The sequence below is a fragment of the Leucopleurus acutus genome (assembly GCF_964270905.1).
Source record: "Leucopleurus acutus genome assembly, chromosome: 20".
Lineage (NCBI taxonomy): Eukaryota > Metazoa > Chordata > Mammalia > Artiodactyla > Delphinidae > Leucopleurus > Leucopleurus acutus.
This window is the reverse complement of record NC_139162.1, coordinates 6,975,373-6,995,622: the sequence shown is the minus strand read 5'-3', so window position 1 is coordinate 6,995,622 and position 20,250 is coordinate 6,975,373. Positions and strand designations below refer to the sequence as shown.

Genomic DNA, 20,250 nt, shown 5'->3' with positions numbered 1-20,250 from the left:
GTCTATTTCAGACAAGTCCCCCAGGTGACCACTTCCGGTCTGGTTTTGCACACAAGGGGTTCAGCTTGGTGCACGCCTCAGAAGGCTCTGCAGGGCCACGGGGCAGAGCCTGCAGGACGGAGCCGGCTGGGGCTCTCATGCTGGCCTGTAAAATGCTCTGAAATGCCGCGAGCCGGCGACTTGACCTTGCTGTCCTGTTCTTCTCGTTGCAGGCTGCCAACAGCTACCTGCGAGACCAGTGGTTCCATTCTCTGCAGTGGAAGGTAAGTCCTGACTCGCTTGCTGGTTGGAGGAGCTGGTCTGCCACCCAGAGACGTGAGGGCAGAGGTCTCCTGCCTTCTAGGAGGCTCAGCCCAGGGGCTTTGCTCCACTGTGTGGAAGCCCCCCACCTCCCTCTTGGATGGTTGATACCTTTCCCCCTTTCCCACTGTGCTCGTGCCCGGCTGGCCCTTGACTTTGCCCAGGAGCCTTATCGTGTGGTGCCTGCTTGACCTCAGGACAGGGGCTCATCTGAGGGGCTCGAGGTGATGGGCTGAAAGGAACTTCCGAAGGCGCCAGCAGAGGTAAATTTATCAGAGGTGCAGAAGCCCAGCCGTATTTCCAGAGGCTTCACTTCCTTTGGCCCTGATTTCCCAGTTCTAGCTCTGCATAGCATGGTCCCCGGCCTTCTAATACACACGGTGAATTAGCTTCTGACTGGTCACCTTCAAGACCCAGGGGCCAGACTTATGAGAAGGGTCCTCCCAGCCCCCTGGGGAGTCCGTGTTCTGCTCCGTGGCTCAGGACCTTCGCACCCTGCCCCCCTGTCTCTCCTGCCTTCTGACCTTTTAGTTTAGAACAAGGCGTGACAGGCCCACGGGCTCGCAGAGCCAGCAGGGTATGGCTAGGATGACCGGTGCCTGTCCTGAGCTGTCATCTTTACTGTAATCTGGAGCGCGGTGGGGGATGAGCAGCTGGCCCTGGACAGGGTTTGAGACCATGTGCTGTGTTGGGATGACCAAAGGGACACTTAGAATTCTTCTCGTGCCTCTGGAGGGGCTCTCGTCACAGCTGGGCGGAGGACAGAAATACAACCCCGGAAAATTACATTCCTGGTCCCAAAGAGGGCCACTCCCCTCCTTTCCCCGACAGCTGCAGGTCCTCTCCTTTGTGCCAGCGTGGCCATCTCAGAGGCTGAACGGGAGTCTCCAAGTGGGGGCTGCAAAGGGAAAGGACTAGCATTTACTGAGCACCTACTGTGTGCCTGGAGCATGAGGCTGGCCCATCACGCCTATTCCACCCTTGCGGCAGCCTCGTAAGGCGGCTTGTTGTCATTGCTCCCAGTTTTTATACAGGGAAGGCGAGGCCAGACCGGAGCCCAACTCCCATAGCTGGTAAGGGCCTGGGGCAGTGTTCAGGCCCAGGTTTTTGCCGTTTCTGGACGTAGGCAGAAGGCCCCGGGTGACAGCTAAGCAGGCAAGTGGCACGTGCCTGCTTGGAGTCTGCAAGTGCTGCTGAGAGCTTGATTTCTGCAGGGACATCGTCCCTAAGGCCTGGCTCTCTGCCGCCAGGTGTGCCCCGGGACAGGCAGGACATCCATCAGGACCTGCCAGGGGCCACCGGGGAGGTAAATGCCGGAGCAGTCTAGAGGGAGGGAGGAATAGAGGCACGGGGCAGTGGGGGCCCTGCAGGAAAGGCCGCTTCACTGCCACGGACAGTGGTTGCTTAGAGGCTTCCCTCTTCTGTCGTTCATGCGTGTTTTCCTTGTGAGTCCTCAGTAAGAGACTGCTTTGCCTTTTCTTAGGTCAGGGTGGGGCAGGAAGTACTTGGAGACATACCGCCTACTTGACAGTTTGGGGAAACGCCTCTTGGAAAAGGTGGCCGAGATCCGTGTCAAGGAAGAGGTGGTCTTTAGTGGACTCCACAGAGCTCTGCTTTCCTCCTTGCCCTGGGCCACGTTTTCTTCAACCATTTTCGGGAATCTCTGGGAACACCTAAAAGGCAGTGCTTGTGAAATGTGTGAATATTATGCAGCTACAAGGGATGACTAAGATGGTGGGCATAGAAAGCCAGATTTCGGGAGATCAGTGACAGCCAGAAGGATGATTTAAGAGTGACAAGCTTGAAATGTACACACTCAGACGTCAAGGATTGCATGTGGGGTTCAGACAGTTGATTGAGCAAGTACAGAACTGGGGATCCCTGGGCTTCTGGCAGTTCTCATAAGGACCTGGATATCTGCACTCAATTTTGGTGGTGTTTGGTTTGTGTATGGTTGTTAAATCTAATCAGCTGAATTTTTAAAAAGAAAAGAGGGCTTCCCTGGTGGCGCAGTGGTTGAGAGTCCGCCTGCCGATGCAGGGGACACGGGTTCGTGCCCCGGTCCGGGAGGATCCCACATGCCGCGGAGCGGCTGGACCCGTGAGCCATGGCCGCTGGGCCTGCGCGTCCGGAGCCTGTGCTCCGCAACGGGAGAGGCCGCAACAGTGAGAGGCCCGCGTACCGCAAAAAAAAAAAAAAAAGAAAAGAAAGCAAGCATCCCGGAAACTCAGATCAGGATATCAAGGAATCAGCAGATGCTCAGCAGTGAGTGGCCCTTTTGCCAGGTGAAGGAGGGTGACCTTTGTTCTCACTGTTTCGATATCTGCTCGTGTCTTAGGCATGTGTAAGATGCTAGCAGTTTTTCCCTTTGGACACCCCCCCCCATAATTTAGGTATGCTGCCACCAGGTGGCAGTGATATTTCAGTATCAGCGACCTGATTTCATTTCTGTGGCTCTTTGCCACTCGGTTTTGATGAGATTGGAGGGAGGCGTGCTCTCCTTCCTTGTAAAATGGCAAAGAAACGTAAGGTGTTTCTGAGGTACTGCCTGCTGGTGAAATGAGTTGAGACCCAGATTCGAATCCTGGTTCTATAGGTGACTCCTCTTGTGGTCCGCATAGATTCTAGCAAGTGTTCATTGATCCATATGTGGTTACTGAGTACCTACAATATACAAGGCACGGCCAGGGGCTTTCCTGTTCCTTGTCATTCAGCAGGTGACAAGGCTCAGAGAGGTCTAGTTACTTGCCCATAGTCACACAGTGGATTTCAGTACAGCGTCGTGGAGCTGCCCTTTCTCCTCCTTGATCCAGCTGTGTGTGATCCTGAGCTTTGGCCTTTTCAGCCCACTCGGGATGTGTCCTGCTTCTCCCACCTGATACAGCCACTCTCTCGTCTGTAGTTACCACCAACCGTTTGGGGTTTTTCTTTTTCTTTCCTTTTCTTTTCTCTATCTTTAACTAAAAGGGGGGGGGGGAATCAATAGAACATCCAAAATTAAGGACTTTAGAAACCCCACAACCTCAGCTTGAGTTTTAAAAATTTCTAAATGTTGTGTTTATCACTTTTTCTCCTATACCAACGTATACGTCCCTGTTGTAGCTGCAGCGCAGATAGAGAATACTTTTTCTATTTTTAAAGAATGTTAGCTCTTAAATGCTGCGTTCCTGTTGCTTTATCGAGTTTTTATCCAGTTATGCTGACACCTCCAGGGCATTCTCCACAGGTGTGATATTGCCTCCAAGGGGGTCAAAATTGGTATTTTGGGGCTTAAAAAACCTTAAGTTATTCCAGTGGTGTGTGGCCTTCCTAGTTCAACCTACTCAACAAAATCTTACTGTCTAGAATTTAGTTTCAAAGGGATCAGGGCAAGGTGTGGGGGAGGCCGGGGGCGGATATCTTAAAAGGCTCCTTAGGGGAATGATAATGGAAAAGAAACTTGAGAAGCACCGCTCTAGAATCTGCCTCAGGTTGTGACGTTGAACAAGGCAGAGTCTTGAGTAACACACCTGTGTGATGCTCTTGATGCCTGTCTCCATCCTGGGGGTCCCGTTGCTCTCGTGGCCTCAGCTCAGCTCTGTGCGTCCACAGGCCATCACAGCGCGTCGGGAGCGTCCCCTCCGCGCTGGACTCTGTATTTTAAGTGTCCTCTCAGCTCACTGAATGGTCTGTTGTTGACGTTTGCATGTGAGGGAATCAGTCACTTGTCCAAGGTGCCAGGGCCCCCAGAGGGGGGACAGGGGTTTGACCCACAACATCCTGGCCCCCGGACCCCCTTCCCTACCTCTCCCTCTCTCCGGGCATCTCTGTCCTTCCTCCCGGATTCCCGCCCTTGGGCAGCACTGATCAGGGAGGTGCGGGGAAGGCCTGGGGCCCGGAGGAGAATGACAGGAAGGGGGTGGGACCGCAGCGGAGCACGCTGTCCTCGGGGCTCTCTGGGGAGGCCAGACCTGTTTGCTTTGGGTGGCTTGGCCCCTGAGGCCAGTTCCTGGGGGGATGGAGGCATAAACAGTTGTACTGAGTTAATGAGGCCTCATTTCTGACTCAGATGCACCTTGGAAGCCACGTCCTGCAGAGACAGGCCTGCCCGTGTGTGTCAGGCTGTGAGGGGACAGGCCTGTGTGGGTGTACGAGGCCAGGAGGGGACAGAGCTGGTTTGTGTGACACAGCCAGAGTGTGCTGCAGCCTGTGAGGGTCCAGTGTGTGTTTATAACGCTGTCAGGAAGCTGGCCTGTTTCTAGGTTCAAGCCGAGAGGCCCAGGTGCTCACAGCTGTGAGGACAGGCCCGTCTGGGCGCACAAGGGCCTGGACCACAGGCCCCGAGTACCTGGCTGGGAAGAGACACGTGCATAAGGTGCCCCCGAAAAAGCCAGGTACCAAAAAGCGCCCGCTTTGTGTAGCCGGCGCTTCTGGTGCCTCCAGCTCTGAAAGACGCCTTCTCCCTCCCTGAGAGGGCTTCCTCGGCCCTTGCACAGAAGTCTTGAAAACCAAGATGATTTTCTCCCTGGGGGAAGCTGGGTCACCAACGACAGCCCCAGGGGCCGACCGAGCGCCGCAGCGGGGAGCAGGCTGTGTGAGACCAGAAGCCGCCTGTTTTCCTGTCGCAGGGCCGCCAGGCAGAGGAACGCACTTGGCTCTGGGAAAATCCCAGCCCAGGTTCGCATCCTCTCTGGCCTGCTGCCCTGGCCACGCTGCCACCCTCTCCCCGAGTCCCCAGGCAGGGTTTCCCAAGCCCCTGGGGCGGCCACAGCGACGTGGTCACCCCATCCTCTGTAGAGAGTAGGAGGGTGGAGAAGAACGTGGGGTCTGTGTGTGTGTGTGTGTGTGTGTGTGTGTGTGTGTGTGAGCGCGAGGGGGTGACTGTGTTATGGGTGCATTGGGTGTGGGGTGTGTTTTTGGGGGCCTCAGTTTTCTCCTCTGTGAAATGGGGAAATTGCTAACCAGCACCTCGCCCACTGGGTCAGTGTGAAGAAGGGCTGCCCTCCCAGGGCCGTGGGAGCACCATCCCCTGCGCCCTTATCAGAGCAGCCAGCGGGTGGGAGTGGGCACCCAGTCCCTGCAGTGCCCCCGTGGCATGTCTGTAAGATCCGAGGGGGTGGGCAGTCTGTCCTCGGAGGGCCCTGCCTGGCGCAGGCTGTGGGGCGCTCCTATCGCCAGGCCTGCAGTAGCGGTTCTGCAGGGTCTTTGCTACCCCGCCTCATGGATGAGGGGACGGCCATTGCCAAGGGCGGCCGCTCCCAATGGCGTCACAGTCTAGCTTCCACATCAGGCCCTGGGCTGAGCCCCAACCAGGGTCCCCGGTGCATAGGTGAGGAACTGGGGGTGTAGGGCGTGCCTGGGAGCCTGGCTTCTCTCTCCCATCGGGTCGCCCTTTTGGGAAGGCTGGACCATCACCCCCAGTCCCATGCAGGGAGAGAGGCCCCGCTGGTGCTGAGATTCCTGGGGGAAGCTGGGTCAGAGGGGACAGAAGGCCCTTGAGCTGATGCTCCTCCCCTGAGGGGAAGCTGCGCAGGGGAAGGGTGGGACCCTTCAGTGGGTGCTGTCACCCTCCACTCTGACCTTCCTCCTGGACCCTCCTCCCTCTCCCTCTTGGGCACAGGAGTCCGAGACCTTTACTCCCAGGGGAAGAGCCACTTCTAGTCCCGCAGCCGCGGCCCCTGGACTACCCCACTCTATCCACTGCAGATCCCCCCGAGCATGCTTCCCCTAAAACACGTGCCCGAGCCTAAGTCCAGCCCTGCCTCAGCGCACGGCGGCCGGTGGCCTCAGCACCCCCCACGGGACGCTCCTCCTGTGCTGAGCAGATGCCAGCACCTCGCGCACCACCCCGCTGAATCCCCGCAGCCCTGAGGAGGGGACACGTCCTCCTGCTGCCCCATTTCACAGATGCGGAGACAGAGGCCGAGAGGTGAACTGCTTGCTCAAGGGCCCGCACCTGTTAAGTGACAGAGCTGGGGTCTGAACACAAGTTTGATTCCAGAACCTGGGATCGTCACCACTGGGAACGTGGCTTCCGCTGCACACGTGTGTGTGCGCACACATACGCAGACACGCATACGCACCGGACGGTTCCTCCCTCACACCTGCGGGCTTGCGCTCCTGACCATCCCCATCGCCTGTCTGTCCTCGTGCCTCGCGTGTCGGGGGCTGTGGTATTTTTGTCTCGTGAAGCGTTTCATGAGAGCTCTACATTTTTCTCTGAGTCTCACAGACGTCCCCGTGAGGATTATGTGAATTAACCTCTGACTTGGCCATCCCCTGCTTCCTGTGGGAAGGGCCAAGTGCCCCGCCCGCCCTGCGTGGCGCACGGCACACGGCAGACCACCTGGGCCTGGGCCCCGGAAGGTCAAGGTCAGGACCAGCCACTTACACATCTGCCCGAACACACCGTGTCTCCCGTGTCCCCAGATTCGAGCATCGAGGCTGTGTTACCTGACCTAGCCTTGCTCCTGGCCCCCCTTGGCTCTGGGCCACACGCTCCCATGTGGCTCCTGCAGGGCTCACAGTGTCTAGAGGGAAGGTAGTGACCCCTGTTTCGCCTCCTGCCATTTCCACACAGCCCATCCCTCCTGCCCCGCTCCCCTCTTTCTCTGCCCTTTTACCATGATCGTGAAAACGCCTTTACAACCACATTCGAGGGCAGAGACCGCTCTGCTCTGGCCAGTCCCCACCTGAGGGTGGATTTTACTCCTGCAAATGCCCTTCCAGCTTTCGTCCACCTTTGCATGGACCTTTTGGCAGCTGTGGCCAGGTGTGCAGACAGTCCTGCCAGCATTAACGCTGCAGCTTAAACGTTTCAGCATATGTCCATCACGTCTGTAGAGAGGTCGTGACATAATTGACCAAAGGTAAATTTTTAAAAAAGAAAAAAAAGAAAAAATATATATATATACATATATATGCATATATATGTATATACATACAGATGGATTATGTCTTCTGCAAAATAAATCAAAATAATATTAATAAAAAATAATTGACCGAAGGACCTGCTTTTGGGCATTTGCACTGTTCCCGTTTTTCTCAGTTATAGATAATGCAGTCACGACTGTCACCTATAGCCAAGCTTTTGCTTCTTTTGAACTACTTTTCAGGGCAGGTTTCCACAACAGTGGTTACCAGGCAGAGAGCAGGGGTAATTTTGTGTGTGTGACTGTCCACATACTGCCAGTTTGCTCCCCAAAGAAAAATTTCTGTAATGCCTAAGGGGAGAGCTCTGGGCCACACTGCGTGAGTTCAAATCCTGGCTCTACTGCCCACGGGCTCTGTGACCCTGGACTAGCTGCTTTCCTCTGTGGGCCTCTTTTTCCTCCTGAATAAAGTGGGGGTCATGATAGGACCAAGCTTATTATGTTCCTGTGAGAGTTAAATGGGTTAGTCGCAGTAAAGAGCTTAGAACGGCACCTGCCATGTGAACAAGTATTGGATCAACGTTAATTCTTCTTCTTTAGTGACCAAGGCCTCTTTCCCTTTGTGTAGAAAGGCTCCAAAGGACAGGGCTCTAGAAGGAAGGGGGCACATGTATAGCATGCGTGCCACTAACCTCCGGTGAGCCCCATGACATGCATCACTAATCAGTCACTGAACTCTTCTCCACATAGTACCTGCTGGTCAACCTGAGTTGACAGAGGGAGCGAACGCCCACCACACCCGCTTTAGTGACCTCCTGGACCTGTGGAATTTGAGTATTACTGGGAATCCACGTCCAGTCCTGTCAGTTCTGGCCTGTGTCTCCTTGGGGCTTTTTCACGGGAGCCTTTGCTGAGCTTCCTCTTCTCCGCTGCCTGGGAAGGTCATGAGTGTCAGCCGTCCCGCCTCTGAGCAGGAAGGTAAATCAGGGAAGCAGGGCAAGGAGGGCAGGAGTTGCCCTCGGTCCTTTTACAGGCCCGGCCACAGGTCTGCTTCCTCCAGGTCGAAAAGGCGGGAATTCCATCCAGATTGATTTCTGGCACTTGGTCAAAGAGGGCTTTGTGACTTCCTATGAGGGGTCAGAGGGATTCCACAGAGAACTGTGAAATGAGGGGCTCTCCCCACAAGGCAGGGGGCCTATCACAGTCCAGGACTTCTGGGGGGGCCCTCAGCGGGAGGTGCAGCTGGTGGCAGAGCCAAGCCCCCGAGAGCGGAGGCCCTCACAGAGGTGAGTCCAGCCAGGCCACTTCTGCACCTGTGGTCAACGGAACTCGAGGGAGGCCATGGGGCCCAGGCTGCCAGTCGCCCGGGGAGGGCCCCAGTCCAGCCTCCAGCGACTCCCAGCCACAGCTCATGGCCCTCGGTGGGTCATCGGGGACCCTGTAACTAATAACAAGGGAAGCGTCAGGGTTTGAAACTAACAAGTGGCAGAGGGCAGGACGGCCTGGGGAGGAGAGCTCACGCTCTCCTGGGTTTTCTTTACAGTAAACGGAGAGAACACTTACTAGGTACCTACTAGCTTCAGGAGCTGTGCTGGGGGCTCTGATGTGTGCTCTCTTGCAGTCTTCTCAAGGTCAGGCCCATCTTGAGGGAGGAGCTGAGAGGGCAAAGGGGCTTGTCCATAGCTAGAACCAGGCAGAGCTGGGATTTGAACCCGGGGTGGTGGGTCTCCGAGCCCAACCCCCTTATCCTGGTGGGAGGAGACGCCATCTCAGGCCTGGAGAGGTTGCGGGCGCGGGCAGCGTAGCCCTGTGTCTGAGCCCACAGAGGCCAGGAAGCCCCAGATGGGCGTTAAGCCCTTGCAGTAGTCTCCACTTTCCCCAACCAGAGCTCTCTTTGGAATAGACATGGGGCGCTTTGGTCTGTTTCGTTGTTGTTGTTTCGATAAATTTATTTATTTATTTTTGGCTGCGTTGGGTCTTCGTTGCTGCGCACGGGCTTTCTCTAGTTGCAGCGAGCGGGGGCTTCTCTTTGTTGCGGTACGCAGGCTCTGGGCGCGTGGGCTTTGGTAGTTGTGGCACGTGGGCTCAGTAGCTGTGGCTCGCGGGCTCTGGAGCAGAGGCTCAGTAGTTGTGGCGCATGGGCTTAGCTGCTCCGCGGCATGTGGGATCTTCCCGGACTAGGGACTAGGGCTCGAACCCGTGTCCCCCGCACTGGCAGGCGGATTCTTAACCACTGCGCCACCAGGGAAGTCCTCTGGTCTGGTTTTTAAATAAACTTTTCAAGGGATAACATACATGTAGAAAAGTGCATAGATCAAAAGAGTGCTGCTGGATGAATTCTCACAAATTCTCGCAGAATCAACCTGTGTAACCACGCAGATCAAGACACAGAGCATGACCACCTCCTTGGTGCCCCCCGCCCCCGCCCCAGGCCCTCCAGTCCCTGCCAACGCCCCCCCCCCCCCCCACCCCAGCACAGGAAATCACTCTCCTGCCTTCCAGCAGCATGGATTACTCTCGCACGAACCTGAACTTCATGTAAATGGAATCGCACAGGCTGAACTCTTCTGTGCCTGGCTCCTTCGGCTCAAAATTATGTTTATAAGATTTACCTATGCAATATATAATATCCTGTGTAGCGGTAATTTATTCATTTGCTTTGCTCCATAGCATTCTGCTAAATGAATATAGACTATTAATTTGTTCATTCTGTTAATGGACAGATACTTCCAGGTTGGGGCTACTATGAATAGAACCATTATAAACATGTCTCTTGGTGAACGTATGTTTACAGCCTTTGGAGCACGGGCCGTAGGGCAAGCAGAGGGTCCCCTCTGGTGGATGCTGCCCAACAGTTTTCCAAAGTGGTCCAAACCAATTTATACACCTACCAGGGGTATACAAGAGTACTAAGGTGAGACATTTAAAATTGCATGTATTAAGATTTTCTTTTAATAGTGAAAAGGACAAAGAAAACTAAAAAAACTTCCCACTGTCCATAAACCTTTGTTAACACTTTTTAAGTTTAAAAATAAATGGAGCTATAATTGAGACATAAGAAAATGCACACATTTATCTTTTGGGTCTGCTGAGTTTTGACTATTGTAGTCACCGGAATCACCACCATCCAGGTTCCTGTCACCCAGGACAGTTCCCTCCTGCCGCCTTTTCCAGCCAATCCCTCACTCCCCAGATATCCGCTGTTAGCATCTAAGACCAATGAGTTATGCATGTACTCGGTAATTCTAAAAACTATAGAAGGGTGTAAAATGCATAGTCTCTCCTCCCTCCACTCCATTTTCCCAAAGACAGTCCTGTTAGTCTCATGGGGCCCTTCAGAAGGTTTTATGAAAATTCCTTTTAAAACACCACACAGGTTTTATTATCCACACTGGGTGTTCCTTGGTCCTTTACCCTTTAATTACGTATCGTGCTTGAGCTCATACACGAGCTCATACAGCACATTCAGATCTACTTCATTTCTTTTTACGGTTTTGTAGTATTTCATTCAGACAAGCGTCAAGCCAGGTGGGACTTTAGATCTTTCGGTTTTTACTGTTGAGAAGCTGAGTTTCTGCGGGAAAGGACAGGCATTGCTGAGTGCCCGCCGTCCACCGGCCAGAGGCAGTGAGAGGCACCTTGTACCTAATCCTCACCCCTTTGGATCCCTCTAACCATCCCACTCAAAAGGTCAAGAACATGGAGCCCAGGGGCCCCAGGTGGAATGACCTGTCCGGGCCGCAGGACAGGAAGCAGGGGAGCTGGGTTTGCACCACGTCCCTGGGACCCCAGGCCTTTCCCTGCCCCCTGCTGCCCCAGCACCGGGCTTGGAGACATTAGACACCCCAGTGCCCCCTGCATGACGGCCTTCCCTGGGCCTCAGGAGGGACGAGTGGCAGCCGACTCTCCAAACAGTCAGGAAAGAAGGGCATTTGTGGGTTGTTTTTCTTTCCCAGACGAGGAGGGGGACCAGGGCTTCAGCGTGTCATCCCACGCACCCTTTGACGGGGCTGATGAGTCATCGCACCACACAAGGACGTTTTCCACGTAAACGTTTTGCGGGTGAACTTGTTTCCAGCCCTTTAAGGCAAAAATTTTTTTGTTCCTTTCTCTTTCTTCAAATAAGTCTTTAAAACATAAATGGAGGCTTCCCTGGTGGCGCAGTGGTTGAGAGTCCGCCTGCCGATGCAGGGGACACGGGTTCGTGCCCCGGTCCAGGAGGATCCCACATGCCGCGGAGCGGCTGGGCCCATGAGCCATGGCCGCTGAGCCTGCGCGTCCGGAGCCTGTGCTCCGCAACGGGAGAGGCCACAGCAGTGAGAGGCCCGCGTACCGCAAAACAAACAAACAAACAAAAAACATAAATGGGAGGCAATCTCTTGACCAGGAAGACCTTCTGTTCTACAGGAGTCTGCAGGTCCCTTCCGCAGCTGGGTGGTGGGCAGCAAGCCCCCCGAGCCGGGGATGCTGGGCAACTCTCGGGGGGCCATGCGGGGGGCGGGGCCGGCCTCGGAGGGGAGGGTGGCTTGCCGTTCTGGGTTTGCCTCCAAGGCTCCTGCCCGCCTGTTGGCTCAGAGACAAGGCCAAACAGAGCCTCCGAAAAGAGCAGTGCCTGTCCCCACAGAGGGATTATGTCCTCACCTCTCCCGGCCATCAGAAAATACCCAGTGGGCAGCCAACTCTCTGGATGGAAAGGGGTTTGGGAGAGAGGCTAATTGATCGGAAGACAAGGGCGGAAGTCCCATGGCCCTTGTCCCTCTGCGACCCCAAGGATGGTTTTGCAGAAGGCTCTGAAATGGACAGAGAGCCCGCCCCTGCCCAGGGTGCTAAAGCCACCCGGACGGAGCCTGCTGACCTTGGCGGCAGGAGGCCCCGGTGGTCTGTGTCCGGGTGGGAGCTGGAGAAACAGTGGGGACCAAGCAGATGCGTGGATAAGACCCTTTGGCAGAGTGGGCCGAATCTGCCCTCTGGGCTGGAACAGACGTCCGAGAGTGCGTGGACCCTGAAAAGCGCCCCCAGGAGATCAAGGGCCAGCTCGGCAATGGCCGAAGGTGGCAGGCTGGAGCAGACCATTGGCATCTGTTGACTCTCGAAGCCTTTGTCAGCACCTGCGTTGAACTTCCCATCAGGGATGGTCTTTATTTCCTCAGAGGCCTCTCCGTCACGATGGACCCCGGGGGTTCCGAACTGTAGCTCAGTGGTTCTCAAAGTGGGGTTCCCAGACCAGCAACCTCAACGTAGCCTGGAAACTTACTAGGAATGCAGATCTTCTGTCTTATAAACTGGAAAGTGGGGGAGGAGAGTGTAGCAAGGTGTGTTTTCCATGCCCTCCAAGTGATTCTGATACACAGCACAGTCGGAGAGCCACTGCAGTAGCTTAAAGAAAGGGGAAAGATGGGACTTCCCTGGTGGTCCAGTGGTAAAGAATCCGCCTTCCAATGAGGGGGGACGTGGGTTCGATCCCTGGTCGGGAAACTAAGATCCCACATGCCGCGGGGCAGCTAAGCCCGCACGCCTCAACTAGAGAGCCCGCGTGCCACGAACCACAGAGCCCACTTGCCCTGGAGCCCGTGCGCCACAACTAGAGAAAGAAAACCCGCACGGCACAACTAGGGAGAAGCTCGTGCGCCACAATGAAGAGCCCGTGCACCGCAGCGAAAGACCCCGCGTGCCGCAACTAAGACCCAATGTGGCCAAAAAAGAAATAAACAAACAAATAAATAAAATTTTTTAAAAAAGAAGAAAGGGGAAAGAGCAGCAGACGTTTATTGAGTGCCGACTGTTTTCCAGCCACTTCATCTGCTGCCGTATTTTAGTCTATACAGAGTCCCTGGGAGGTAGGATTGCGTCCCCATTTTGCAGACCCGAAAACTGACTCTCAGAGTAAATAACTTTCCCCTGTATCTGAGCCAGAATTCAGACCCGGGCCTGAGCCTCCTCTGTGTCCCTTAGGCCCCGTTGCTGGGTCCCTCTCGGCTTGCGATCAAGCAGGAAGGGCTCTTGCATTGCTCTGCCGGCCTCTCCTCCACTTGTGCGGGCAACTCGGACTTGACCGCCGTGAATGCCTCCCAGGTCCCACCCCTGGACTCTGTCTTGCAGGGGCCTTCCTCAGCAAGGAAGGAACAGCCCCTGGTGCATCCTGCCTCCCCACAAGACCCCCGCTCGTGAAGGCAGGAGTACGCCCCACGCTGATTCAAGCACACCCTCATTGCCTGCCTGGGCACGCCCCTTGACGATCCGCTGCGGATGAATTAATTAGGGAACTGGACCCTTTTCCAGGGTGCTCGTAAATTAAGGCGGCTTGTGGCAGGAGCCATGGCTCCAGCCCAGAGGCGGCAGCCCGACAAGGACTAGAGGCTTCCCACACAAAGGGATGAACGGATCGGATGCCTTTGAAGTGCTGCGAGCAGTAGATAAAGTTGTTAGTCAAATAAACAGCGGAGGCCCCTGTTGAGATGCTACCATCTGAAGCCAAGCCGGAGAACTCCTTATTTGGGGTAGAGGTTTCCCTTTATCGGACCCAAGGGCAACAGCCCTGTGCTGTCCTCTGCCCTTAAGCGCAGCCAAACCCGCTGGGGCCGGCCTCTCCCACACGGCAGAGGAAAAGCAGCCTCTGGTACCTTATTTGCGTTTTTTAATTTATTTGGTGAGTTGCTAGCCATCGGGGGTGTTTCCTCAGAAAACAGCCTTTCCTGCTATTGATTAGCAGGTGGCCCCCACTGTGCCCTTCAGGATGTGGTTCAGCTCTGCACGGGGTTCCCAGCACCACTAACGTCATTGGCAAAATCATTACAGGAAAATAATAGGATCTCCTTAAACATTCTGTTAAAGGTGGGGTCTCACCCACACCTTGGGTCGAGTTTACAATTAAGGAGAATCAGGACACGTCTCGGGGTATGTGAGAGGCTGGCGGGGGGGTGGCTTTGATCTCGGGAACCGTGGAAGTACGTGTTGGACCAAGGGGGCCGCCTCAGGGCAGGCAGTGGCCCCTGGAGAAGAGCTCTTTGACGCAGAGTGTCTGGTCAGGGATGCGCCCGGTCACTGATGTATGGCGGTCACGGCACCCGATGGCTGCTGCCAGAAAGACCTCCCAGAGGATCTGCACAGAAGGCTGAGGTCAGGCGAGAGGACTCCTGTTGGCTTGATTTTTCATTTTCTAAACGTATATGCTACCTTTGCCCGGTGATATTTCAGGTGGCTTATAAAAACACGCAGCATGGGAACATCTATACTGATTGACATGGGGCCACTTCCAGGTGTTAAGAGAGAAAAAGCAAGATGCAGAGATCCGCGTATAATGTGATGCCCTTTTCGTAAAACAAAACAACAAAAGCTGAGGACCAAAGAAAATCTCTCTCTATATTTGCATTTGATTAACGTATGGCCGTGGAGGAATATCTGAATTGATATGTACGGGGGTGGACAGACTATCGGGCTCACTGCCTGGTTTTGTAAATAAGAGGTTTGGGGGGACCCAGCCCCACCCATTTGTGCTACAACAGCAGAGTGTGGCCAGAAAAGCCTGTAATATTTATTACCTGACCCTTTTACAGAAAATGTTTGCCAACCATATGGTTTGTTTTTAGCATGGATTCTGGGGTGGGGGAGATGCAGGGGAGGCAGAGGTGAGGTTAAAAAACAAGCCAACAGGGACTGCCCTGGTGGCGCAGTGGTTAAGAATCCACCTGCCAATGCAGGGGACACGGGTTCGAGCCCTGGTCCGGGAAGATCCCACATGCCGCGGAGCAACTAAGCCCACGCGCCACAGCTACTGAGCCTGCGCTCTAGATTCCGCGAGCCACAACTACTGAGCCCACGTGCCACAACTACTGGAGCCCACGCGCCCAGAGCCTGTGCTCTGCAACAGGAGAAGCCACTGCAATGAGAAGCCCGCGCACCGCAACGAACAGTAGCCCCCGCTCGCCGCAACTAGAGAAAGCCCGCACACAGCAACAAAGACCCAACGCAGCCAAAAATAAATTAAAAACAAAAAAGCCAACACGTGCGATATGGGCTAAATTTATGTACACTTTTATGGCAGGGGTATGCATGTGCACAGAAAGAGAATCTGTGGAGCGATGGTCAACCGCATACAGATGTGCAGGTGGTGAGCCCACACCTTGAGCTGTTGCACACTTTATTACTCCCTTCCTGGACACCGTTCTGTACTATTCTGGTTTTCCAGTGAACACGTATCATTTCAAAAATGAAGTAATCCTGGGAATTTTATTTCTTTTAAATTAAATGTATAATACACGGCTGTGGCTTCCTGCAACAGTTTGAAACATTTCAGGCAAAGCTGAAGCTCTCTTCCTCAGCCCCCTCTTTGGTCCTCCCCTCCCCACCCATGTATGTGCAGCGTAGGCATGTAAATATATACATACACGTGTGTGTGTGTTTGCCTCTACACTTAACACGGTTCGTGGGGGTGGAATCCGTGGCAGGTCTGTTGGCTTGCCTTTGTTCCTTTTAACTGCTGTCTGGTGTGATACTGCATGTGGCTGTAGTTTGTTCAGGCATTTCCCTATCGATGGGCACTTAGGGGTTTCTAGTCACCTTTATTTTTTCTCAGCAGTTAACTGTCTTTAATCGATGTCCTACTGACTGAGTAGCTACCATTTATTGAGCAGCTATAAGATTCAGCATGAAATATCACATTTAATCTTGTCAACAGCCGCAGGAGGCAGGCGCGACTATCATCCCCATTTTACAGATGAGGAAACTAAGGTTCAGACAGGTGATATGATTTGCCTGAGGCTGCACAGCTTATTAGCAGCAGAGGTCCGAATGCAGAGGTGCGCCACTCTGCACACACCTGAGGGCCACAGCAGGGTCATGACTGAGCCTCTGAGCACCCCAGGAGTTGACGGGGGTGGAGGCATGTGAGCAAAGGCAGTGAGGGTGTAGCGCCAGGTGTGCTGAGCACAACTGGGGAGCCCCCAGCCTCCCTAGAGGGCTGTGACCAGGCCGGAAGGTGCGTGCAGCCCCGCCCTGGGCACTGCCCATTCCCCAGCCCCTGGGGTTAGGCCATGTGGAGACAGGAGAGCATTTCCAGAAGCTGAGAGCAGGTCCAGGGCTGTACCTATGTATTGCAGCTCACGGTCTCTTCATTGACCATGACTCGGGACAATGAGGTGACCCTGAGGAGGGGTCCTGGTTCAGACAGCCGCTTTGACCCGGAGCAGGTTACTGTTGGGGTCTCGTGTCTGTACGGCGTGCAGGGGTCTCATCTGCCACCGTAGACTGGACCACCGGGGCTGACCTCTAGCTGCAGGCTCAAGTCACCTGGAGATTTAAGCGTTCAGTTCTGCGGCGTTCAGTGCATTCACACTGTACAGCCACCTCCACCAGCCTTCTCTGGAACGTTTTCATCTTGCACAACTGAAACTCCGTCCCTGTTAAACACGGACTCCCCCTCCCCCCTCCCCCAGCTCCTGGCAACCCGCGTTCTACGTCCTGTCTACTTTCTGTCTCTATGAATCGGACGACTCTAGGTATTGCCTCCTGTGAACGGAACCTACAGTGTCTGTCTTTTTGTGACTGGCTTTTATTTCACTTGCATGATGTGCTCAAGGTTCACCCATGTTGTGGCAGGTGTCAGAATCCCCTTCCTTTTCATGGCTGAATAATCCTTTGTATCCATAGCCCACATTTGTTTATCCCTTCATCTGTCGATGGACACTTGAGTTGCCTCCACCTTTTGGCAATTGTGAATAATGTTGTTGTGCCCATTGGTGTTCAGATGTACTTTAAAATATACCAGTGGCCAAAGAGCCAGATGCCTCGGCTCCGCCCTGCCCACAGCAGCCGCCGGGTGGGACTGGCCTGGGGTTGGACTCTGTTATTGGAATGTTGTTAAGCCTCCCAAATGGTTCTTATGCGTAGCCAGGATTGAGAACCCTGAGACAGTTGTTCTGGGATGAGTTTAGCGCAGTGCCCGGCTGTAGGAAACCCTGGGCTGTCAGCTGGCGTAATGGGGGTTGCCAACCATGGGCAGATGTGTAAACCTCATGAAAGGAAAGAGAGGTCTTCCCTGGTGGCGCAGTGGTTGAGAGTCCGCCTGCCGATGCAGGGGACACGGGTTCGTGCCCCAGTCCGGGAAGATCCCACATGCCGCGGAGCGGCTGGGCCCGTGAGCCATGGCCGCTGAGCCTGCGCGTCCGGAGCCTGTGCTCCGCAACGGGAGAGGCCACAGCACTGAGAGGCCCACGTACCGCAAAAAAAAAAAAAAAAGAAAGAGAAATGCTGGAGAGGGTGTGGAGAAAAGGGAACCTTCCTACACTCTTGGTGGAAACGTAAATTGGTACAGCCAGTATGGAGAACAGTATGAGGGTTCCTCAAAAAACTAAAAATAGAACCACCAATGATCCAGCGATCCCACTCCAGGGCATATATCCAGAAAAGACGAAAACTCTAATTAGAAAAAATACATGCACCCCAATGTTCACAGCAGCACTGTTTCCAATAGCCGAGACAAGGAAGCAACCTCAACGTCCATTGACAGAGGAATGGATAAAGAAGGTGTGATACATATATACAATGGAATATCACTCAGCCATAAAAACAAATGAAATAATGTCACTTGCAGCAACATAGATGGACCTAGAGATCATCATAGTAAGTGAAGTAAGTCAGACAGGGAAAGACAGATATCATACGATATTACTTATATGTGGAATCTTAAAAAAAAAAAGATACAAATAAACTTATTTACAAAACAAACAGACTCACAGACATGGTTACCACAGGGAAAGGGGTAGGGAGGATAAATTGGGAGTTTGGGATTAACATATACACACTACTATATAAAAAATAAATAAACAAGGACCTACTGTATAGCACAGGGAACTATATTCAATATCTTGTAATAACATATAATGGAAAAGAATCTGGAAATACATATATATATTATATATATATATATATATATATAACTGAATCACTTTGCTATACACCTGAAACATTCTAAATCAACTATACTTCAATTTAAAAAAAAAATAAAAGGAAAGCGGGCTGTGTTTGCTCTGAGCCAGAGCCCACCTCATGACTCTTTGCCGAGGACCCTAAGCCAGCCCTGTGCTGACGTCCTCCCGAATCCTCCTTGGAATTCCGTCTGCAGCTTCTCTGGGTGTCCAGGCGGCTCCTCATGGCATTAGTGATGGTGCAGGCGCCCAGGTGTGCAGGCAGCACAGGACCAGGGGCTTCTGCGCTCGGGTGATGGGCTGGAGGCAGGCGTCAAGCGTGGACGCCAGCTTTTCCAACCCCGAGGGAACAAGAGGAGACAGGAGGTCAGGTCTTCCCCAGCAAGAGAAAACCTAACCAATTCCAAGCCGAGGGTAAGCCGGGAGAAGCCGTTGAGAGCAGGGGCCCCGGCTGCCACCTCCATAAAATAAAAGGATGGGAAGGGCCAGCTCGAAGGGCTGAGGTGGGCCAGCAGGGCCACCAGGAGCCAGGCTCCCTGGGGTCTGCCTTGCTTTGCTGCCCACCAGCTGTGTGAGTTTCCCGCAACAAAGTACCACAAACCGGGTGGCTGAAAACAACAGAAATGTAGCCGCTCACAGTTCTGGGGCCAGAGGTCCAAAATCAAGGTGTTGGCAGGGCCGTGCTCCCTCCAGAGACTCTAAGGGAGGTTCCCTCCCGGCCTCTTGCAGCTTCTGGTGGTTGCTACACTCCTTGGCGTCCCTTGGCTGGTAGAGGCGTTGCTTCAGTCTCTGCCTCCACCTTCACCTAGCTTCTCTCCCTGTGTATGTGTGTGTCTTCCCCTGGTCTTTTTATAAGGACCCACCCTAATCCAGCATGACCTCACCTTCACTTGATGGCCTCTGTAAAGACCTATTTCCAAATAAGGTCACATCCACAGATACCAGCGGTTATAGGACTTGGACATACCATTTTGGGGAACATAGCTCACAACACCAGCTGTGTGACCGCAGGCAAGGTATCACTCCCTCACTGCCCCCTTCTCTGTATCATGGGTGCAGAGCAAGCATGCCTCCTGGGGAGGAACAGACGAGGCACCTGGGGTTGGGTTCAAGAGCATCTCTCTTATCTGGAAACTGCTGGAAAGTGCAGACTCCCAGGCCCCATCCAGCTCTACCGAGTTAGAATCTGCCTTTTAACAAGCTCCCCCTGCAGGTAGTTCATGTGTTTGCCGTGGGCTGGGAGGGTTAAAGGATTCGGCGTAGTAGCTGACAACAGTGGAAGCCCTTCCTACATGTTGGCCGCTATTTCTTTCTTTCTTTTAAAGAACAGGTGTCATTTTAAAAAATTTTATTTATTTTTGGCCGTGTTGGGTCTTTGTTGCTGCACGCGGGCTTTCTCTAGTTGTGGCGAGCGGGGGCTGCTCTTTGTTGCAGGGCTTCTCTTTGGTGCGCGGGCTTCTCACTGCGGTGGCTTCTCTTGTGGAGCACGGGCTCTAGGGACGCAGGCTCAGTAGTTGTGGCTCGCGGGCTCAGTAGCTGTGGCTCGCGGGCTCTAGAGCGCAGGCTCAGTAGTTGTGGTGCACAGGCTTAGTTGCCCCGCGGCATGTGGGATCTTCCCAGACCAGGGCTCGAACCCGTGTCGCCTGCATTGGCAGGCGGATTCTCAACCACTGCGCCACCACGGAAGCCCAACCATTATTTCTGATTCTTATTCTCCTCCCTTTGACAAATACTGAGAGCACCTTCCATGTGCCCTCAGAGGTTCCAGCCACCACACAGAACAGTAAAGAAACAGACAAGGCATTATCCCTGTCCCCAAGGAGCCAGAGCTCAGTGAGGAAAACAGCCACCTAAAATTTTCTCAGTGCAGTCAGTCAGATCCGTGGGACGATTGGATTTTGCCAAGGTTGCAGCAGGCCCTAAGAGCCAGGTAGGATGTGGTACCCAGCTGCAAGCCTGGCACCAAGACCAGTACATCTCCTCACCAGCCAGATGCATGGTTGCCCAGGCAACCAGGCGATGCTCCAGAGACGATGAGCGGGACACTGTGCCCGAGTTTCTGCTGTTTCCTTGGAAGCAGTAATGACTGCAGGAAGACCGTCTCCAGTGGGCACTTAGGGGGCAGAGTGCCATGCTCTTCCCCCTTTTTCAAACAAATTGCCCATCTCCCCAGGACC

The 20,250-nt window shown here is 54.0% G+C and overlaps 1 protein-coding gene across 2 annotated transcripts in view; it reads left to right on the top strand.

Moving 5' to 3' along the window:
- Positions 1 to 20,250, top strand: part of CMIP (c-Maf inducing protein) — a 237,515-nt gene that overhangs the window by 157,140 nt on the left and 60,125 nt on the right. For both annotated transcript variants that reach the window (XM_082862876.1, XM_082862875.1), the window contains exon 3: positions 213 to 263. In XM_082862876.1, coding sequence (XP_082719002.1) covers positions 213 to 263 — 51 coding nt within the window. The remainder of the gene's footprint in view (positions 1 to 212; positions 264 to 20,250) is intronic.